Below are 22,832 nucleotides of genomic sequence, written 5' to 3'. Positions count from 1 at the left end.
AGCCACACGTGTGCAAGGGGGGGGGGTATAATTTGGAAGCCAGATTTAAGGTATGGAGAGAGCATTGACGACTCTGGGATTGACATGTTGATAGGCCAACTTTTTTTTTGCTATCTATTGGCATCATCAATTTTCCGCCCTGACCCCTCCTTGTTGCCAAAGGGAGGGTGCTTTGGGTGAAAAATCGTGTTTTCCATTCGAAAAAAAAATCGAAGTAGTCGTTTTTTGGCAAAAAAATGTATGGAGACCCCCCCTATAACCCCCTCTAGGGAGGAAGGTCTTGAGCACTATAATACTAAAGAAAAAAGAAAAACTTGAATTTATGCTATTTTTATGGAAAATTTGAAATTCTAAGATTCGACCCTATTTTGTGGGTATTTGCCCTTGACCCAATGGGTCACCCCTGTACCTGTAAACTATCTCGGCTCTACTATCCCACGGAACAAAAAGAATTTCATTTCCTTTTGTTTTTGTCAAAAATTTGGCTATATATAAAAAATCCGGACTTCCATACAAAATAAAAAATCGAGGAAAAAAATACATATAATTAGTTACCATACCCTATTGGGTCACATGGGAAAACTAATGATGACAGTCGATAGAGCATAAAAAACGAGACTATGAACATGGAGGGCACCAGGGGTCGAATGCCCTCCCTAACCCTTAAATATGGGTTCGAAAAGAAAAAAAACGAATTTTCATTGGATACCCTTATTTAGAGGGTGGGGGAGGGTCAGGTGGCAAAAATAATGATGCCAAACGATAGTCCGTCAAAATCGAGTCTCTGAACATAGGGGGGGTTTGGGGGGCTAAAACCACTCTCAGAGCCTTAAATCGCGTCTCTAAGGAAACATCTCGAATGGAAAACACGATTTTTCACCCAAAGCACCCTCCCTTTGGCAACAAGGAGGGGTCAGGGCGGAAAATTGATGATGCCAATAGATAGCAAAAAAAAAGTTGGCCTATCAACATGTCAATCCTAGAGTCGTCAATGCTCTCTCCATACCTTAAATCTGGCTTCCAAATTTTACAACCCCCCCCCCCCCCTTGCACACGTGTGGTAGAAGCGTTCTGAGTGGTTTTACATACATTTCTCAATAGTTCTCTTTGCGTTACTAGATGGCGTTAAAATACGCATTCAATTCGTTTACAATGTGAATTATATATGTGTATGTAAGTTTGCATCATTGATGATTGTATTTGAAGAGAAACACACCAGTTAAGTAATTACACATTTCATACCAACTTAGGAAATTCTGAGGTCTTAATGATAAGTGTACATCGAACAATGTCACTCATTGTGTCTAGCTGACGGAAAAATACGATTATCTTCTCATTAAGCACCTATACATATTGAGTACATTGAATTTCGACGATTCCACACCAACTGAAAAAAAATTTTACATTGAAAAAAAAAGGTTTCATAAAATGGGACGTAAAACCACAAAATGATTTCGTTCGTTTATTTCCGTGCATTGGACCAAATTTCTGAAGAATTCATGAATCATTCGTAGGAATACATTTTAGTCAATATTTGCAACAAAAAATTTGTAGAATGCACGAAATCGATTCTAAACTTTTTTTTCTTTTCCGGTCACTTTGTCCAATATACAATAAACGGACTGAGATATTTGATTTTTCAGAACTTTGATTTGCATGTACGCGTACAATCCTATAAAATCAATCATTCCAATAAAAAACAATTTACTTGCATACAAAAAAGAACCTGGAGAATTTCGATGTTGGCTGACATTTCCACTTTAAAGTACGCCGTCAAATATTATTAGTTATTTTCAATCGATTGCGACACAGTATCGCCGACACTGAACACAACTTATCAAAATAGACAAATTTTTTCAATTTCAGAACAAATTTCATTTAAAAAATTATGCAAAGCAGTTATTTGATTTTACTGTATTCAATACAGTCATAATGAATAAGTTTAAAATAATGCATTATGTTTGTTCATTCATTGGCATTGCATTTTTTGCTTAAGTACGTCGTCATGTGAAGGCAAGACTCAAAGGCAAACGCTTCAGCAATTTGAACCAGCTCAGTTTGTTTATTCAGCGCCAGTGGAAAGGGTTTTCCGACGATTATGCTCGAAATTTGAGCCAAATTATGCCTTCACGTTGTGCGCGTGTAATCGAAAAACGAGGCGAATGGATCAAGTATTGAATTGTTGGGGGAATAGCCAAAGGTCCAACAAAAACATATAAAAAGAGAAATTAAAAAAATCCTGTTTTTTATTCAAAATATGCCGTACCCTATTAAGTGGGACGCACTGTATCTGATTTACGAAAATCGAACTATGTTCAACATTCACCCATCTCTGGACATAAAATTCAATCAAAATTATATGAAACTTCAAGGCAAATGGAATTAACCGTCTAATGCATACAACCGCCTCTAGACGGGCAACATTTGAACGCCTGTAGAACGTAAACCGTACATCGGATCACATTGTTTCAAAAGAATTTTTATTTGTAAATGTTCCTTCTTTATCTTTGTCTTTGGCAATATTTGTCTATGTAGTGTGATTGTAAAGTTATAAACAAAAATGTGTGCAAAAACAAAAATTTGACAAAATAAATTATTGGAACTTCAAATTAGACAAATTTTTGATACTTTTAAACAATGGATTTGATTGTTCTCTGATTAATGTCAATCGCATTTTCTGACTAAACCATGAGGAATCCAGGATTATGAATATTTTTTTAATTATCGATGGCCAAAAATCAACCAAGTGCCAGTACTCCCAGCCCTGGGAAAAATTAATGCATTAGAGGGTTAAATTTTTTAAACAGGTTGGGAAAAAGAGAAACGTCAACGCACCAAATCACACGCTATAATTGCTGCAGCAAGTAAATTATAAATTTCAAAATAAATACTCGCTCTATCGAAGTCAAAACACTTTCGAATAATAGAATAAACCGAAAAGGCCTCGGAAAAATTGAAGTTTAGTCGGCAAAGAGTGAAATATCTTGTTTATCGTCAATTGAAAAAAGAAGTGATTGAAATAAAAAGAAGAGAGTAAAGAAGAAGAGTTATTCAGCGTGCAGGGCTGTATCATTTCGCCCGTTTTTCGCCGGTGAATTGTCAACAATGACTCAATGACATAACCAAACATCGTGTGTCATTCAGTGCTGGTTGTTTTTTTTCTCTCTCTCATCATCCCGTCGAATTAAAATATCACCATCGAAATGGCAAATTCGGAAGCAAAAATGGTTATTGAAGACGATGACTCCCTTCTCCTGAGTGATGAAGAAGCACCAAAAATAGATTTAACGTCCGTTAAATCGAGTGAACCGACAGACAGAGGAAAAAACCATCGTGCCTGCAGTTCAAGTAAAGCGAAAGCATCAAATCAGACGACCAAATCGAACGCCGTGAATGCAAACACCACCAATGTCGATGGAAAACGTAACAAGAAAAATGCCGACGCAAAACGTAACAAGAAAAATGCCGACGCAAAACATGATCAACTTTTATCCATTTTATCGGACATCAAAGGGCAAAACCAAAACACTACCGATGAAATCGCAACGATGAAGAAGTCACTGGACGGTAAATTCGAAGCAATCAATGCTGAGCTGAAATCGAACAAACAAAATGTAGTTGCTGTTACTAGCCGATTGGATGACATGGAAAGCAAGGTTGACGCTGTTGCGTACGATAAAGAGCTGGACAAACAACAAAAGTTGAAAAACAACGTGAACATATGCGGTTTTCCGAAAACGGATAACGAAGACGTCACCAATGTTGCACTGACTATCTTCAAAGCATTTGGATTGAACTTTGTGCCATCTGACTTCACTGGTGTATACCGTACGATTGGGAAATCTGCTCAAATGAGCACAATCGTGGTGAAGTTCAGCGATTTCAACAAAAAGCTATCAGCGTTGGAATCAAAGGCGAAGAAGAATGTTGTACTTGGTGATGTAGCACAATGCGCCGACGACCAGCGAAAAAAGCAAATTTTCATCAATAATCACATTACACCATTCTTCGCTCGTCTTTTGGCTGTTGGACGTCAGGGAGTGCGCGAACAAACGATTCACTCGTGTTGGATTGCGGCTAATGGATGCCTTGTTAAGAAAACCGAAAGCGACAAACCAACAGTCGTTCGTTCTATGGCGGCAATGGCGAAACTAACCGAAGGAATGAAGTCAACTACAAAGAGGTCCAAGCCAGACTCCATGAGTCCACGGCTATCGAATGACAAGAGACGGAGATAAGCAACCAGCACAGTGAAATGACCTGTAAATATAATTTTGATTGAACTGCTCATTGTTAATTGAAACCATTTTGATTCGAACCAAATTATCATTATCAAATATTTCATTAAAATCATTTCATCTTGCTAACTTTTTTTTTTTTTTTTTAAATAAGGTAATTATTTTGCTTTTTTGCTTTTTTTTCTCATTGATTCATCGATTTGCTTTGAATTTTCTTCGTTTATCATGGCTTCGTCGTTATCATTCGACGATATCATAGCGGCGCTGCTCTTTTATCAGAATTTGAGAGGACTGAGAACCAAAACAAAGAAATTCTTCACGAACCTTTTAAACATTAAGGCTCATTTTGTGTGTTTGACCGAAACGTGGCTTAATTCTGATTTTTATTCAAACGAATATATTTCCAATAACTATATTTCCCACCGTAGAGACAGAAATTACGAGGCAACTGGCACCACTAGAGGAGGTGGTTGTTGGATTTTGCATAAGCCCTCAATCGATTCAATTAGGAGATATGACTTCGAAACAAATATCAACTTTGTTGAGGATGTCTGGATCCAAGTCAAACTCGAAGGTTCAGATAATTTTTTGTACATTTGCACAGTATACATATCGCCAATGCCTAGTAATACCCATCTGTATGTTGCCTTTTCTGAAAAGGTCAAGGATAATTTGGCATTGATAAATCCATCTGATCGTGTCCTCATACTGGGTGACTTCAATGTATCAATGATTAAATGGAATGTCGGGGATGAGGCATTCTGGTCCCGTCCTTAGACACAAACAATGCAAACGCACATGAGGTTCTCAATCTCATCAGCTTTGGCAATTTCAAACAATTCAATCAGGTATACTACGACAATGAGGAGACAAATATACTCGATTTGGTTCTTTCCCCCGATCCACATAGAGCAATTCAAGTATCAAAGGCAAGGGAATCGCTTGTTGAACCAGACACATATCATCCACCACTAGAAATCATAATCGATATTAAATTAAAATTTCTTCCTGTGGTAAACCACAGAAAATTCAAGTTCAGACATGCCAACTATGAGGCAATTTGTGGAGAATTGGATGTTATTGACTGGCGATTCATTGACAATTTACCCTTTGCCTTAGCAATGATACAATTCTATTTCATACTTAATCGCATTATTCAGAAACATACCCTTTACGGGAGGAAATCTAAGTACCCCTTCTGGTTTGACTTTGATTTAAGAAGTAAATTAAAAAAGAAAGATAAGGCTCGACTTAAGTGGAAGAGAACCGCTCTGGACAGTGATTATCAGTTTTTCTCTGATCTTAGAAAGGAATGTAAACTGAAAATTGAACAGTATTACAGTAATTACTTAAATAACCTCCAAGCAAATATCAAATCAAACATAAAACTGTTCTGGGCATTCACTAAGAGAAAGAAACAAACAAATAGCTACCCATCATCATTTAAGTATAACAATGTCATAGTCTCAAGACCCGGGGAAATTTGTGAACTGTTTGCCACTTATTTCAAGTCAACTTACAGCAACCGTTCATCAGACCGTTCAATCAACATCACCAATACCGTTCATTCAAATACCGATCAATCATTCCACATCACACCTGTTGATGTTGAAACAATTATCGATAAAGTTGACTTAAATAAGAACGGCGGACCAGATGGCATTCCCAATTATTTCCTGAGACAGACTTGTAAGCAAATTTCAATACCACTTTCAATGATTTTCAACCGATCACTCCGGTCAGGCATCTATCCAGATGAATTCAAAACGTCATTCGTGACACCAATTTTCAAGAAAGGTGATGAGTCATTGGTATCGAACTATAGACCAATTTGTATGTCTAATTCTATAGCTATTGTCTTCGAAAAAATCGTTAACTTACACCTGATATCAATGGTTGAAGATCAAATCACACCTAGGCAACATGGGTTTATGAGAAATAAGTCAACCAATACAAATCTGATTGAGTACGTAAGCTATGTGTCAAATGCCTTGGATGAAAAGTGTGAAGTGCATGCCGCATACACCGATTTCTCCAAAGCATTCGATACTGTTGACCACGAAATTCTTTTGTCTAAACTGGCAAACTTTGGTATTGACACAAAACTCATAGGCTGGTTCAGATCATATCTTACTAATAGGCGAATGTATGTCACCTTCAATGGTGATAAATCATTAACATTTGAACCAACTTCGGGGGTTCCTCAGGGCTCAGTTCTGGGACCAATTTTATTCAACATTTTCATCAATGACCTTAGTCATATCCTAAAATGTGAGTTTCTCCTATTCGCTGATGATCTAAAAATTTATATCAAAGTAAAATCTCAAGTAGATGCTGACAGACTTCAAAACGACATCGATAGACTGCACGAGTGGAGTGTAGTCAACAAATTACTTTTAAACATTGAAAAATGTCACGTGGTGATCTTTTCAAACAAAACCGTTCCATCTCAACCGCTGTATACTATGAATACCACTCCGCTCACTCAGTGCAGTTCTGTCAAAGATCTGGGAGTCATCTTTGATGACAAACTCAAATTCGATGAACATATAAACTCAATCGTAAAAAAATCTAACAGCATGTTGGGATTCATAATGAGAGCAACAGCCGGTTTCCAGGACCTGACATGCCTAAAGTATTTATACAATTCTTTGGTGAGATCTAGATTGGAATACAACACTGCGGTGTGGAATCCCTATCAGATCAATCATAAAGAGAAAATTGAAAGAGTTCAAAGGAAATACACTAGAATTGTTTTCTTTAAACTCAGACAAAATCCTCAATCATATACCAATCGCATCAAATACTTAAATATGTTAGAACTGGAAATGAGAAGGGAATACTTTGATGCATGCTTACTACATAAATTAGTACACAACCGGAACTATTGCTCACATTCTAGACCGTACTTCAGAATAAGCCGACGGTCGAATAGATCGAACATACTTTTCAATCCTCAACCTACAAATAATGATTATGGGCTCCACAGAAATCCTGTGACTAGAACGCAGTTACTATACGAAAGAAAATTCAAAGCAACTAATATTCTTGATGCAAACTATGAACTGTTTAAAAATAAAATAATGAGCAACTTCAGTCAAAGTTGAAATATTAAAGTAATTGATGCAAATAGCAATATAATAGGGCAATGTTTTAACTGCATCAGTTGAGATAATTTACTTGCAATCGAATTTAAAATTATAATCAATTCTTATTTTTTACAACTTATTAATTTTAAATTAAATAATTATACTATTTTTTCTTTTTGCTTTTTACTATTAGTAATATATTGCCAAAAAGTAATTAGAAAATGTAAAATTGAAAGTCAACAGAAATGTGATCAGAACTCATAGGTGAAGAATGTTATTGGGATTTTTCCTGTTTTCAACACCATTATAAATCAATAAAAATAAAAATAAAAATAAAATAATATATTTGGCGAAAAAATTTGTATCAGTGGCGCGAGCGAAAAAAAAACCGGATTTCGGGGGGGTTTGAACCCCCTCCTTGGCTACGCCGCTGACTTTTTGTGTTGTCATAAAAAAATTGTGTTTTTACTTTTCCGCAAACTTGTTTGTTAGGAAAAGTATTGGTTTTACTAGCCAAAATTTCATGACATCTCCTCTTTCGGACCACTATAACGTCACGCCAAACTTGAAAAAGCACATATCTGTACACTAGGCAATGTAGATGGGATCAAATCGTATCGATCAAGACCTATCTACCCCCAAAAACATGTTGTTTACTATGAAATATGTGCAAAATAGCGATGTGCGTATGGCGTCGTTCGCGTTCGCGTCCGCGTCCGAGTTTTTTGTTCGCCGATTATCTCAAAAAGTTGACAAGATAATTGAGAGCTGTAAGAGCCAAAATATTTGGCATGTCGAGACAAAGTTTCGCATTGATTTTGAGCCCATTCTGATTTACCAATTTCGTACCATAAGCCTCCGACTGAGGACCTGAAAAACCTTGAAAAATGACACTTTTGTACGGGAAGTACCCGAAAAGCCATTTTTCAGGGTTTCGATCAAGGCAAACTGCCATTTTTTTGCAAAAATAATGGGAGTCTGTGAACAACCGAACACCTACTTGCCCATAAATTTGGTCCAAAATCGACATTTCTTGAAATTTTCCTCGAAAAATAGACTTTTGTATGAAAAATCACACAGAAAGCCATTTTTTAGGGTTTTGGTCAAAGCAAAATGATATTTTTTTGCAAGAATAATGGGAGCCTTCGAACAACCGAACACCTACTTGACCATAAATTTGGTCCGAAATCAACATTTCTTGAAATTTTGTTCGAAAATGACATTTTTGTATGGAAAATGGTCGAAATAGTTACATTTTAAGGTCAAAAATGCTACGAAAAAAGGGTCTATTGAAATTTTGGTTAAACATTAAGCGGGAGGTAAACTAAATTGCTGCGGAGCGGAAAAGTTTGGATTACGTATGTAATTCGTTTTATTTGGTTATGATTAGTCTACCTAGTGTTGGCCGTCGAACACTTTCGAACATTTGTTCGACCGTTCGAAAACATAAAAAAAATATTTTGTTCGTTCGAATTTCGAAAGTTGAAAAAAATTGCATGTTCGTTCGGAAATTATGGCTTGTTCGACCGTTTGTTTTTTTTTGGTAAAATTGATTTTGCTTGACCAAAATGGGAAAGTGTCTGACCAAAATCGGAAAATGTTTGACGAAAATCGGAAAATGCTTGACGAAAATCGGAAAATGCTTGACCAAAGTGGTGGGAAATTGTCTGACCGAAATGGAGAAATGTTTGACGAAAATCGGAAAATGTTTGACGAAAATCGGAAAATGCTTGACCAACCGAATTTTACTTTAAAAAATGTGAATTTGTTAAAAAAATTGAATATATTTTTTGATTCCATTCTGAATTCTCGATGTGTTCGTGTCATATAATAATATTTTGTATAAATGCATTCAATTGTGGCGCGGAAAAATGGGTAAAAAATGCTAAGAATGATTTTTATGACAAGTTTGTGCCAATTAAGCCACCTTTAACTCATAAGGAAAATAAGAATTATCATAATGTTTCTACTCCAGTCTGTGATGCTTTTTTAATTGATTTTAACACGAGTAAAAATACTGTTAAACAGAGAATTAATGAATATTTTAAAAGAAATAGATTTTGGAGAGAGTAATTAATTTTATGCAAATATAGCAATTCAATTACGGCCAATTTATATTGTTCGGGATAAATTTAATCCGAGGGGTAAAATGGATTTTCGTCAGAAGACCAAATTTTTCGATAAAATTTATACCTATCACATAGGAAATTGATGCTAAACTTCATTCCGGCTATTAATAATGTTGAAAGTATTTCAAATATTTTTTCACACCAAGATATTTGAAAAAAAAAAATATCCCGAGGGGTAAAAATCCGAGAGGTAACAAAAGATGTATGACCCAAAAAATACAATATTTGCACCGAAACTTCAATTTTTTGCTTAAATTCTCGTCATAAATTTTGATAATAATGACATTTCGAATCAGTTTTCGATTAAAATAATTTTTACATTTTTTTACCCCTTGGATTTTTACCACGAGCTTGAGCTTTTAACAACAAATTTTATAACAAGGTGATGGAGTGTGATTTTTATTATAATCAAAAATTGATTCGAAATGTTTTTAATATCAAAATTTATGATACAAAAGCAGCGAATTTAAGCAAAAAATTGAAGTTTCAGTGCAAATATTGTATTTTTTGGGTCATACGTTTTTTGTTACCTCTCGGATTTTTACCGCTCGGTATAAATTTTTTTTCAAATATCTTGGTGTGAAAAAATATTTGGAATACTTTTAACACTATTAATAGCCGGAATGGAGTTTGGCATCAATTTCCTATGTGATAGGTATAAATTTTAGCTAAAAATTTGGTTTTCTGACGAAAATCCATTTTACCCCTCGGATTAAATTTATCCCGAACAACATAAATTGGCCGTTAATGTAATATAATGTATATATATAAAAGAATATTCATATCAAATAAACCACCTCTGGCGAAGAAACGCTGTATGGTGCAGAATAATAATGATAATAATAAAAAAAAGAATGTGAATTAGAATAGAGAATCCTTCTTTAGTGGCGGAAACTCAGTCAGGGTATATCCCAGACAAAATACTGTTGGAGCAGAAATCACGCCGCGCCATTTCTGCTAAAAAAATTAAATCCTCCTACCTCTCTCACAACATAAATAATATAATTAATCATAATTTTCCTCCTCCCATCCAACGAACTACAATACATTGTACTATATAATTTTAAAAAAATATTCTTTGGTTAACATCTATTAATATACATAATAAATTTCATAGTGCATTCTCGTTCAGCGGTAAAGTTTATTAAAATGCTCAATATTTTCCTTAGATTTGCTCAAGTATTCAAACGAATACCATATTGAAATATTGTGAACTATGAATAGTTTTCAAGTTAAATTATGTAAAACCTGTGATAAATTACAGTTATTTTTATTCACAATTTTAGAAATTGTATTATGAAATGAATGACCATTTTTTTCACTGTGGTCGTTGGAACAGCGTATTTTTTCCATGCTAAAATTTCTTTCAGTCATCGAATCGTTGGGAACTTTCGTTCTCCATCGGATTCGATTGTGATATGAACCACGAAACCGTTTATCTTTGCATTGCTTGAAAACACCTCACACTATGCCACGTCATTACTCTAACACCAAACTGAGATAGCGATTTACACATATTCAATTCGAAGTAGATTCAGCTCATAATAGAATCTCTAAAATTTTGAATGCAATATAGACCATTTCGCAATATGCGAATGAAAAATTCCAGTTATTTTTGGTTGGTCAAACATTTTCCCATTTCGGTTAGACAATTTCCCACCACTTTGGTCAAGCATTTTCCGATTTTCGTCAAACATTTTCCCATTTTGGTCAAACATTTTCCGGTTTTTGGTCAAACATTTTCCCATTTTGGTCAGACAATTTCCCATTTTGGTCAAGAACTTTCCTATCAACCATTTTTTTACATTTAAAATACATAGGAAGTAAATTGAATTTCGATTTATTTGGGTAAGACTGAAGGTACAACATGTTTTACTGTAATATATATTACCGATCTTATTTCTAAGTAATTACTAAAATAATAATTATTACCCATAAGTTAAGCTTCATAAGGTACCTTAAGTACACACTTAGCATACTTACGCTTGAGTAAGAGACTTAAGTACGTACTTAAGCCACCTTAAGTATGAAGATTAACTTATGGGTAATAATTATTATTTCAGTAATTACTTATTACTCAGTAATAAGATCGGTAATAATTATTATAGTAAAACATGTTGTACCTTCAGTCTTACCCAAAGAAATCGAAATTCAATTTGCTTCCTATGTATTTGAAATGTTAAAACAAACGAACGGTCGAACAAGCCATAATTTCCAAACGAACGAACGAACATGCAATTTTTTTTTAAATTTGTGTTTTAGGACGAACGTTCGAAGCCAACACTAAGCCTACCGTCCAAGATGGACCACCCAACATTTTTTTCTCTATTGGACTGAAAAGTTATTTTGGTGATAAAATATCATATTTTAAGATATTAAAAAGTATCCCAAAGGGATTTGGCTCATTTAATTTTGATCCTCAAATTTCGAAAATGATCCGAAAAATATTTAAAATGATCAGAAACTTTTTTTACAAATTTGATCCGAAAAATTTGCAAAGTATCCGAAAAATATTCAAAATGATCAGAAACTTTTTTTATTAGTTTGATCAGAAAAAAACCTAATATGATCAGAAAAATTTGGAAATAAGCCGATAAATATCTAAAATGATCAGAAATCTTTTTTCAAAATTGATCAGAAAAAAAACTACAATGAACAGAACTATATTTAAAAATATCCGAAATCGTTTCATAAACGGATCAGAAAAAAATGGATATTCTCCAGAAAAATATACCGATTTCCCGATTTTCCACAGTAGCGCTTTTCCGAAAATTTTCCAACCAAAATTTTTTAATAAGTAATTTACATTGAAGAATTCTGATAAATCGGAATCTCGGAACACTTATTCTGATTTATCATTCCGATTGGTTTTAATGCCGATAAATCGGAATCATTGTTCCGCTAAATTTTCTCTGAGCGGACAAGAAATTTTTTTTTCCGGTGTCCGTCCGTTCCAAATAACTCTTAAAAAAATTAAAAAGTGTCCGTCCGTCCGTGTCCGTCGGCACTTTCGTATGACCCCTTATTCTGACTATTTGTTCATAAAAATCTCCTGTTTGAGATTTTTGTCCACTTTTAATTTTTTCTTTTATGTTTAATTGACGACAAATGATTTTATGAACCATGTGTTCATATCAGATTGTACATTTGTACAAATAAAATAAAGAGCCAAAAGGTAAGAACAGCACAAAAATAGGTAATGTAACTCATGGTAAAACTATTAAGTTTTCTGGTCAAAATGCGAATTTATTCTGGTCATTTTCGGATATTTTTATGATAAAAATATATTTCTTTCTGATCATATTTCGAAAAATTCTCTGTTAATTTTCGATATGTTTCTGATAAATTCTATATTTTTCTGATCAAGTTACGAAAAGGGTTTCTGATAATTTTAAATATACTTCTGATCATTGTACTTTTTTTTCTGATAAATTTTGAAAAAAGATTTCTGATCATTTTAAATATTTTTCGGCTAATATCCAAATTTTTCTGATAATATTAGGTTTTTTTCTGATCAAATTAATAAAAAAAGTTTCTGATCATTTTGAATATTCTTCTGATCATTTTTGATATTTTTCTGGTAATTTTCCATATGTTCGGAACATAATTAATTAATCCAAGGGATTTGATCCATAGAGACCAGCAACACCGTCCATCAAAACATCATTGACCTTCCTCTATCAAAAGTTCGATTCTTAAATCACCTGAAAGACTTGCGGAATTAAGGGAAGAGAAAGCAAAACGTGATGCCGTAGCTTAGAATAAGGCGGAAGGGGCGACAACACCGAAAGCAAGCATATTCAGAGCAAGGATTTCAAAGCTACTGGACGATCAAAGAAGCAGTAATCTTTATCAGAAGATGCAATTTTTTGCATTTAATGCATGCAAATGTTATGATAAAAGCTAACACGGTTTCATATTATTATCTGTAAAATTGTTTTTGAGTGGGGTAGCACCAAAGTAAGAATGGCTCTGGAAACTAAAAGACTCTAGCTTTTGAATGTGCCATAGAAAATTGAAATCGATTCAGTGGTCTAAAAGTTATGGAACTGAAAATTGTGAAAACATTATTAATTTTAGCTACATTTTTCATGTTTGCCTCAAAATATCTCCGTGAATTCGTAATTATCTGGCGGATTTTATTTCTTTATCGTGAAGAGCATTAAACTTTTGATGAAAGGAAAAATATCGCGTCACGACTTTTGATTTTAGTTTTCAAATCAAGTTTTCAATTTTTTTGCCGTGGATAAATTTCCACAATAGTGAATGCCAGTGTTTAATTTAGATAGATGAATTTTATCTAGATAAAAACCAGATAAGACCTAATTTTTGTGTTTTAATCTAGATAAAGATAAGATCTTATCTTATCTTTTATAAAAAAGATAAGATTATCTTCAATTATCTTCAGATAAAAAATGAGATAATTCTTGGTTGTTTTTTCTAAAGAAAAAACCGAAAAAATTGCGTAAAAATCTCAAAAAATATTTCTTTCGATATTTTTTGCGTTGTTTATTCTCAAAATGCACGAAATAAATTTGATTTTTTGATATTTTTTACAATTTCTGAACGTTTCTTCTTGCAATTTTTCTTTCGTTCTTTATCCAATGGCAATTTTTTCTCTCCCTTTGAAATTTTTTATTGACTAATTTATCTTCAAAAAAGATAAGATAACGTGTAAAAAATAAGATAAAGATAAGATATTTTGACGACTTTCTGAAATTAATCTAGATAAGATAAAAGATATAATCTTATCTTATCTTATTTTATCTTATCTAGATAATTCTTTGTCCAAACACTGGTGAATGCGAAAAATACTTTTGAACTTCGTATCCAGAGATAATACAGCGTCCTAGCGTCACTCAAAATGATATCAGTCTTTTTGAGTGGTGAATCCACGCACAGGAGCGTCACTCCATTTTAACCTCGTCTAGAGGTTTTTCATCTGATATGAATACATAAATGAAAGGCCAGTAGAGGCGGTAAACAATGTAGTGGGAAATTGCAAAGTTGATCGCGGGGGTAGTATTACACTAACAACATCATTTACAGAATGAAATTCGTTCAAAACCTGAGCACAGACGTGAATGCGCTCACTTTACGAACGCACTTGTTCAATTGTCCAATTGAAAACGAAAAACAAAACATTTATCTTCTAATTCGAGTTTGACCCACCGAAAGAAGGCAATTTTGTTGTCTTGTATGCCATAGGCATATTTGCACAATTTTATTTCGTTGTTGGTTGGACGTTTAATGACTGAGACTATAGGGGTGTACCCTATATTGTACAAAAATCTTCAAATCTTTGATCAGGTTTTTCATGACTCTTGGAGTCATTTTCCTGCAAAACTAAATATTCAGCCAGTTTTTTGGCAAGTAAAATACAAATACAAAATAGGAAAATACAAATATTTTATCGAATTTCTGAAATTAATTTATCTTGATAAAAGATATTATCTTTTATCTTATCTATAGATCTGTCCACGTCGTTAGTTCGTTCGCAGAATCTATTTTTGTTCTGCGAACGAACGAACACTGTTCGGAAAAAAATTAGTTTCCACTTTTGTTCGATCGTTCGTTCGCTTGTTCGCAAAAGATATTGAAGAAGTATAATTTTCATGCAAACTAGCGTGAAAAACGTTATTGAATCGTTTTTCAGTTTTAAAAGTCTAAAAATAATTGAGTTAAAAGAAAATGAGTATTCACATGGAAAAATTGTATTTGGAATTGTTTATCCGATGTTTAGAACTCTGAATTTATCAAAATGCCTGAAGCGCATATTTTCAATATCGCATATTGATAAATTCAAAGTTCTAAACACCGGATAAACAATTCCAAATACAATTTCTCCACGTAAAAACTCATTTTCTTTTATTAACTCAATTATTTGTAGGCTTTTAAAACTGAAAAACCATTGAATAGCGTTTTTCATGCTTTTTTGCACTTCTTTAATATCTTTTGCAAACAAGCGAACAAACGAACGAACAAACAAATAATTTTCTACGAACTACGCAAAATTTAAATTCTACGAACGAACGAACGAAAATACTAACATTTTCGGTTCGTGGACACCTTTACTTATCTAGATAATTATCTTTGACCAAACACTGTATTTTACCGCTCAAACATTCATTTATTTGGAGGAACCTATTGAAAAATATTAAATAATTGTTGAAGTTGGAGCGGAATCGTCGTTATATCATATTCGATCGACTGGGTTCTATTTGTTTCATTGACAATTTGCATTATGCACGCAGTAGTAGGCAATTTACTATATCAAACTGACTTTCAGATTTCAGTCTTTACTCATATAGACACACTACCTTTCGATTTTGTTACTTTGACTTTGAAACGTAGAGAGTGTGAAATAAAGTTACTTAATACTTTGATTAACAGTTTAGTGAACAGGCGAAAAGTTGTCATGCAAAACTCTTCACGTGTCATTTAATCGCAAAGCTAGGTCTTTCTCTGACCTGAAATTTCTTCAACGGAAATTTTCTTATAAATGTGCGTGTTATTAATACATTTATGTAAAAAAAGCTGAATAGTCACATATTCAAGAATACCTATCCCAAAATGTAATATAATTGTGTTTGATATCAGAGCAAAAATATTTCGATTCCTACTAACACATTCCGTATGGTGGAACATTCCCATGAAGTTTGGATGAACTTAACTTTTCTTTCTATCCATAAAAATTCGAAGATGGTAATAAGAGTACACTTCGAGTTAGTATGTTTTGTGGAATCGAAATGTCTTATTCTGCTCGATATTATTATTATCGTTTAGTGGCAATTATAATTTAAAATTTCACAGAATCGAAAAAATAGTAATATTCAAACAATGGGAAATATCGTTTGCTCTGACAACCAAGCTACGAAACATTGTGACAATAATTGTGGGTGAGTATAATCTCTAGAATATCAAATTGAAATGTATCTTGTTTGAATTTTTTTGCATCATTACTTTCACCGATTACTGAACACTTCTACATCATGTGACACATGTACTCTAGATTTTTATACTTTTGACATTGAAAATTTCAATTTGAAATTCATATAAAGTATTCCATCATTCCAGAAGGTCAGATCAGTATCCGAAATGATCGTGGCATTTATTGTTCACGTATATCAATAATATATACCAAAAACTTTTTAAATATAAATAAAAAAATAATAATCTTTGATCAATAGCAAAGTTTAACACTGATACCATTCGCAATTTCGATTTAAAATCTTCTAAATAATCCGATTTCAATATGAACGCATGCGAAATTAATTAAATCAAACAACGAACAGTGAGCGATAATTAACGATAATGTTGGACAACATAATGAAAATAAACTATGTCTATTACTTTTATTTTATTATGGTAACAAAACAATCCACCCAAAGGTATGGTTATATAAATCAGAGACTTTCAAAATGAAATACGCATGTTTCTAATGAAAACACAGATAGATAGATGGATAGATAGATCGATCGATCAATATAATGGTTACCGGAGAAACCTGCTTTACCAAACAAAATAGGCTATAAAAAAAATATAAAAGCCTGTTAAATATCGTTGTCTCATTTGAACATATAAGTCAACTTTAAATGAAGTCGTAGTATTTGAGTTTAAATCCAAACATATTCAAACGCTCATAAATATGAATTTCGAAAAAACGTAGGTTCAAACCTATTTTTCCTTTTTATTTTTGTTCAGAATTTATATCCCTTTACTTATAGACAAATTTGAATATATTGATATTGTGTACCCTTTCGCTTCACTGCATTCAATTTTTTTCCTGGAAATGTTTGGTGAAAAGTGAAATTTTCAATGCCCCCAATGGCTTCAGAATCTATGGCTATGACATTTGTTGCATTCAAGAGCAAATTATCATCAATTGTAGTGTTAAACCTATACAATTATTATAAAAAGACGTCAACGTATTTGAACATTATCGGCCTGTGGTTTTACGCACATAGATAGTATTCCCAGTATTAGCATTTTTTATATATATTTGGATTCAATACAATCATACACAAAGCCACAACGAATGCAGTACACATGCGCACCGACAACCACATTCACATCATTCGACAAAGCAATCAAATAGCAAGCGCATAAATACGTTCGACACAGTTGAGTACGCTCTGTCGAAAGGAACAGCAACCGAATTTGGTGAGAGTAACTACGTAAACAACTACTGCCGCATCAACTGTAGCAAGTATAATTCAGTTAATACGAGTTTTGAGAAATCAGCTGATTCAGACGTGAGAAATATGAGTTCTGACCACAACTGCCGTGATCGATTGGGACTTTGGGGGAATGATTCAGAAGTGGCATCAGCTATCAGCGGCCTGAATCGTTTACGTTTTTCCCGTTACAACAAGGTATGAAAAGAAAGATAAACGCAATTTTAAATCGTATTTTTTCTGTCATCACAACAGTTTAAAACGAAATTTATTCATATTTGAACATTTTTCAAAAATTGAATTGAGTTTTTACAATAACATTCCTACATAACCTTAATAGAAAATGAAATTGGATATACTCTAATAATTTCCACTATTTGAAACAAAAGTGTTGAAATTATATGGACGATTTATACGAGTAATTGAATATCGTTTGTTCGTTGGTTGGTGCATATTATTTTAGTAGAACCATTGTCTTCAATGACGTTTCAGTGTCAAAATAGAAGTCCAACGAACTATTGACCTTTCACAGAGAACTGAAATAGATTTTATTCTGTTCTTGCCATAAAAGCGAATGCACAAATGTTCTATTCTACAATATTTTTCTTTCATATATTACGTATTTTCATTATCCCATTTTACCCGGATTACTTTGATCAAATAATCATCAGAAAACATGTCGGTAGTTAAAAATTGCCATATGGCAACGGAAGTACATTCAGTCCAAAACAAACCAGAACTATTCGGATTATTTTCATTCGAAAGTTAAATGTCATTATTCACCATCATATTTATAGGTTTTGAGTATGTTGTTGCCACCAGATCATCATATAAACAGTAGATTAAATGTGGAATTTTTTTTAGAACATACATTGTATGTCATACGAAAACGTTTGAAAGTAATAAAATGGATCATAGTTATAATTATGTTGGTTGTATTTCAAAATAAGGTCAACCAAAGATATGCATCTTTTTGGAAACCGCAGAAAGCATGTAATTTGATGCGGTTTCCACCCAAAGGATAAAAAGAATAGTTTACGAATATTCTTGAATATGTGTTTTCTTGTGTATTGAGCACAATTTTATGCGGATTTTCCGAAAAATATTTTGAGTCTTTTATGCATTATAAACATTACAATTCAGACCTTTGAATTTCCATTGAGATTTGGGTCAATAAATAATTATGTATCTAACATATCACATTTTCTCAAGAATATCTAACTTTGATGCCCGAAACGAAGATGTATGTGTTATGGGCATGTATTGACCACAATAAATTCAAGTGATTATTAAGCAATAATTAAGCTCATTAAAAATGTATATGAACTTTTTCGTGATGTAATCATATTGATCGTAGTGTAGATGTGGTTGATTGTTAGAAATCGATTAATTCTGGTGGGCTTGTAAATTATTTATAATTTTCGGTAACGAAATATGTCAGACAAATATTGCTAATTAAAATCTAATTGATTGTTACATAATTAGCAATTTAAATAATCAATTTAGATTGGAAATTTTAGTTAGATTTTGTAAGTATGTATTTGGCTATAGGTGTCTACATTGTCACCATTTAAACGTAAACATGGCAGCACTGATTGGTATTTAAAATCAACGGGCCTGTTGTTTTAGTTTGTGCAATTCTATATTACATACATACACGTCGAAGTCTAAACAAAATGTAAGGTTTGAATTGATAAAATCAAAAGAATACAGAATAACTATACAGAATACCATAGTTTCCTCATGTTTGCTACCTTACTTTCAAAATTTTTATGAATATCATATTCTAAATTTGTTATTTTACCTCGTCTATCAATCATAATTGGTAGTGATGTAATTTCATCAAATAGTATTTAAGATTTATTAGCAAGAAAAATTATTATGGTGACACGTGTTATTCAATCATTTATCATATTTTTAACGCTAAATGAAGCTCAAAATCAAGTAAAAGTGATCACAATGTCATTGGTATTTCTGTGTGATCTTTCAAACATTTGAACAACGTGCATGGTACAAATGTCAAAAGCTTTTTGAACTGGGTACTGCTGGCCAGAATAAATAATTGAATTGAATTTGATTGTATTACCTTGTCTCAATTTATTTTGCAGAAAGAGTAATTCAAGAATAATGCCAAATGGTTCCATGAAAAAAATAAAATGCTTTCTAACTGTTGACATTCATTTCACGTAAAAACACAAGTGAATATTGTACACGTGTTGATCACGTATCATAGAGTTGCTCAAGTTCATTATCAAAATCCTATTCAACTTCATTGTACAACGTAGATAAAGAGCCATTATAAAGTACATGATTAAGATTGTGTCTTCTTTGCGATTTTTAATTGATACAGGCAAAAATATCATTCTCATTGAATAATTTTCCAGTACATTTGAAGAAAAAAACATTCATTCAGTAATAGCACTAGATTAACAAGATCGTGACAGTGTGTAAATTCGAAAAATGCGAATAATTTGCGCTTAAATGCGCGCTTAACGTGTACATTATTTCAAACACTATTAATATTTCATTGAATTTAAATCAGATTGAAAACACAGCCACCTGTCAATAAATGTAAAATATTGAATTTCGATGTTTTAGTGTTTTCACGTATGTTGTTACTCGTTTTATATATTTCTTTTGATTTCTTCTTATATTGAACATTCGCATAAATAGGTACATTATAAAAAATAATTCAACCTCCACCTCCGTATAGCAAGTCATTGAATTTAATGATGAATCAGAAAAAGTATTCATTGGAATAATTGAAATTTGGTATAAACACATATTACAAATTTCTAGGGCTTGGCTTTTACGCGGGAAGAACGACAATTGCTCGGAGTCCATGGATTTTTGCCAGCTGTAGTGAAAAGTGAAGAGGAACAAGTTAAACACTGTGTTCTTTTGCTAGATCGTTATGAAAATGACTTGGATAAATTCATCTATCTCATGGGTCTCTACGTAAGTTAAATTTTTTGCATTTATTGGTTGCGGTGTTGATTAGAATTTTCATTGAATAAATTATTAACAATTGATCGACATTTTATCAATAAAAAAATATAACAAATTGATTCATTTAACATAGGTTCATAACAAGATCAAAGTCGCTTGCATTGTCGAATTTGTGATATTTCTATAGTAACAATTGTTGAAACTACAGTCAAAACATCCGCCAATTCTTTTTTTAAATATGCCCGGAAATGGAGTAATTTAGTTAATAATGGTTTCTTGGACATTTGTAGGATCGCAATGAACGTTTATTCTTTCGTGTGTTAGCATCGGATATCGGTCGAATGATGCCACTAGTTTATACACCAACAGTCGGTCTCGCTTGCCAAAAATATAGTTTGATCTATCAATACCCAAAAGGTCTATTTATAACAATCCACGACAAGGGTCATGTATATGACATCTTGAAAAATTGGCCTGAAACCGATGTTCGTGCGATTGTTGTAACCGATGGAGAGCGCATTTTGGGATTAGGTGATTTGGGAGTCAATGGAATGGGAATTCCAGTGGGAAAATTATCCTTATATACTGCTTTGGCTGGAATAAAGCCCCATCAATGCTTGCCAATCACTTTGGATGTTGGAACCAACACACAAAGCATTTTAGATGATCCACTGTATATTGGTCTGCGTCAAAGACGAGTAACTGGTCAAGAATACGAAGATTTTGTGGAAGAATTCATGCAAGCAGTTGTGAGGCGTTTCGGTCAAAATTGCCTAATCCAATTCGAAGACTTCGGCAACGCCAACGCATTTTCCCTATTGAATAAGTACAGAGGCAGCTACTGTACATTCAATGATGATATCCAGGTAATGCTGTAGTTATTAGTTTTATTAATATTTCAATAACTAAGAATTGTTCTTTGGCGTTTTATAGGGCACGGCTTCAGTGGCATTAGCGGGTGTTCTATCATCATTGAAAGCAACTGGTACTAAATTAAAGGAAAATACAATACTATTCCAAGGTGCTGGTGAAGCTGCACTCGGAATTGCAAATTTATGTGTAATGGCGATGCGCAAAGAAGGTCTAAGTGAAGATGATGCCGTTAAACGTGTTTGGCTTGTTGATAGTAAGGGATTGATTGTGAAAGGTCGTCCAAAAGGGGGTATTAACGAACATAAAGCTCAATTTGCCCACGAACATGAACCTGTGGATACGTTGACTGAAGCAGTCGATGAAATTAAGCCCACTATATTAATTGGTGCAGCCGCGATCCCAGGCGCTTTTACTCCCGAAATATTGGCAAAAATGGCAGAACTTAATGCCAAACCCGTGATTTTTGCTCTTTCAAATCCAACTAGCAAAGCCGAATGTACAGCTGAGGATGCATATACCTATACAAATGTAATGAACTCCTCTACTCGATCAATCTATACTTGATAACGTTTTTTTTAAATAACAAAAATAGGGAAAATGTATTTTTGCATCAGGATCACCATTTCCACCAGTCGAATATATGGGTAAAACCTATTATCCTGGCCAAGGTAACAATTCCTATATTTTCCCTGGGGTCGCATTGGGTGTGATTTGTGCTGGCGCGTTGACCATTCCTGAAGACATATTTCTTGTGTCTGCTGAACGATTGGCTAGCCTAGTAACTGATGCCGATTTAGATGTGGGCAGTTTGTATCCACCATTGGATACCATTCGTGATTGCTCTGTGACGATCGCTGTTGCAGTCATGAATTATGCATATGAGAAAGGTACGTCGTTAATTTATTAAAACGAAATATCGTTGAAATGTTTATAATTTAAATAAATAAAAAATCCATCCATTTCTTGACTTAGGATTGGCAAGCGTTCGTGAGCCAGCAAATAAAGAAGAATTCATCAAATCCCAGATGTACGATCTCAGCTATCCATCAGCGATTCCTGTAACTTATCCATGGCCGAAACTATGAAATATTCTTAAATAACATTTCTATCCCGAATTTTGAAAATATTATTATTGCCTTTTGAATTGATTCAAATGACTTCAGGAAGACGACTTCAAGTTCTTTATATTTTGCAGATGAACAGTTCAACATAACCTAATTATTATTTATTATTTTTTTGTAAATGTGCTTTAATTTTATTTGGTGGTCAGAACTCATTTCCAAAAATCCATCTTTTTACAAAAGCCAAAACCGTAACATATTATTTGTCCAAAATTGGTATTTTCAATTAATAATAAAAAAGTAAAAAAAGTAAAAA

At 33.3% G+C, this 22,832-nt stretch overlaps 2 protein-coding genes across 5 annotated transcripts in view; one reads left to right on the top strand and one right to left on the bottom strand.

The window, feature by feature from the left end:
* LOC129578506 (protein hemingway) overlaps nt 1-16,868 on the bottom strand; it is a 26,256-nt gene extending 9,388 nt beyond the window's left edge. Inside the window, exon 1 of the mRNA XM_055467207.1 lies at nt 16,810-16,868. Coding sequence (XP_055323182.1) covers nt 16,810 — 1 coding nt within the window. The 5' untranslated portion in view covers nt 16,811-16,868. The remainder of the gene's footprint in view (nt 1-16,809) is intronic.
* On the top strand, nt 15,706-22,832 carry LOC129578501 (NADP-dependent malic enzyme). Of its 4 annotated transcripts, none has more exons than XM_055467196.1 (8): nt 15,706-15,960; nt 16,270-16,355; nt 17,486-17,831; nt 20,433-20,591; nt 20,873-21,448; nt 21,516-21,983; nt 22,048-22,342; nt 22,428-22,832. In XM_055467196.1, the coding sequence occupies exons 2-8, from the start codon at nt 16,297-16,299 to the stop codon at nt 22,538-22,540; spliced, it is 2,016 nt and encodes a 671-aa protein (XP_055323171.1). In that variant the 5' UTR covers nt 15,706-15,960; nt 16,270-16,296; the 3' UTR covers nt 22,541-22,832. The 4 variants fall into 4 exon arrangements, with proteins under 4 accessions (XP_055323171.1, XP_055323172.1, XP_055323173.1 ...); XM_055467197.1 differs by having other exon boundaries at nt 15,742-16,031; XM_055467198.1 differs by lacking the exon at nt 15,706-15,960 and having other exon boundaries at nt 16,261-16,355.

Source organism: Sitodiplosis mosellana, unplaced genomic scaffold (genome assembly GCF_009176505.1).
Source record: "Sitodiplosis mosellana isolate CC-2019 unplaced genomic scaffold, AAFC_SMos_1.0 Smas_scaffold_6226, whole genome shotgun sequence".
Lineage (NCBI taxonomy): Eukaryota > Metazoa > Arthropoda > Insecta > Diptera > Cecidomyiidae > Sitodiplosis > Sitodiplosis mosellana.
This window is presented reverse-complemented; position numbering and strand designations above follow the sequence as displayed.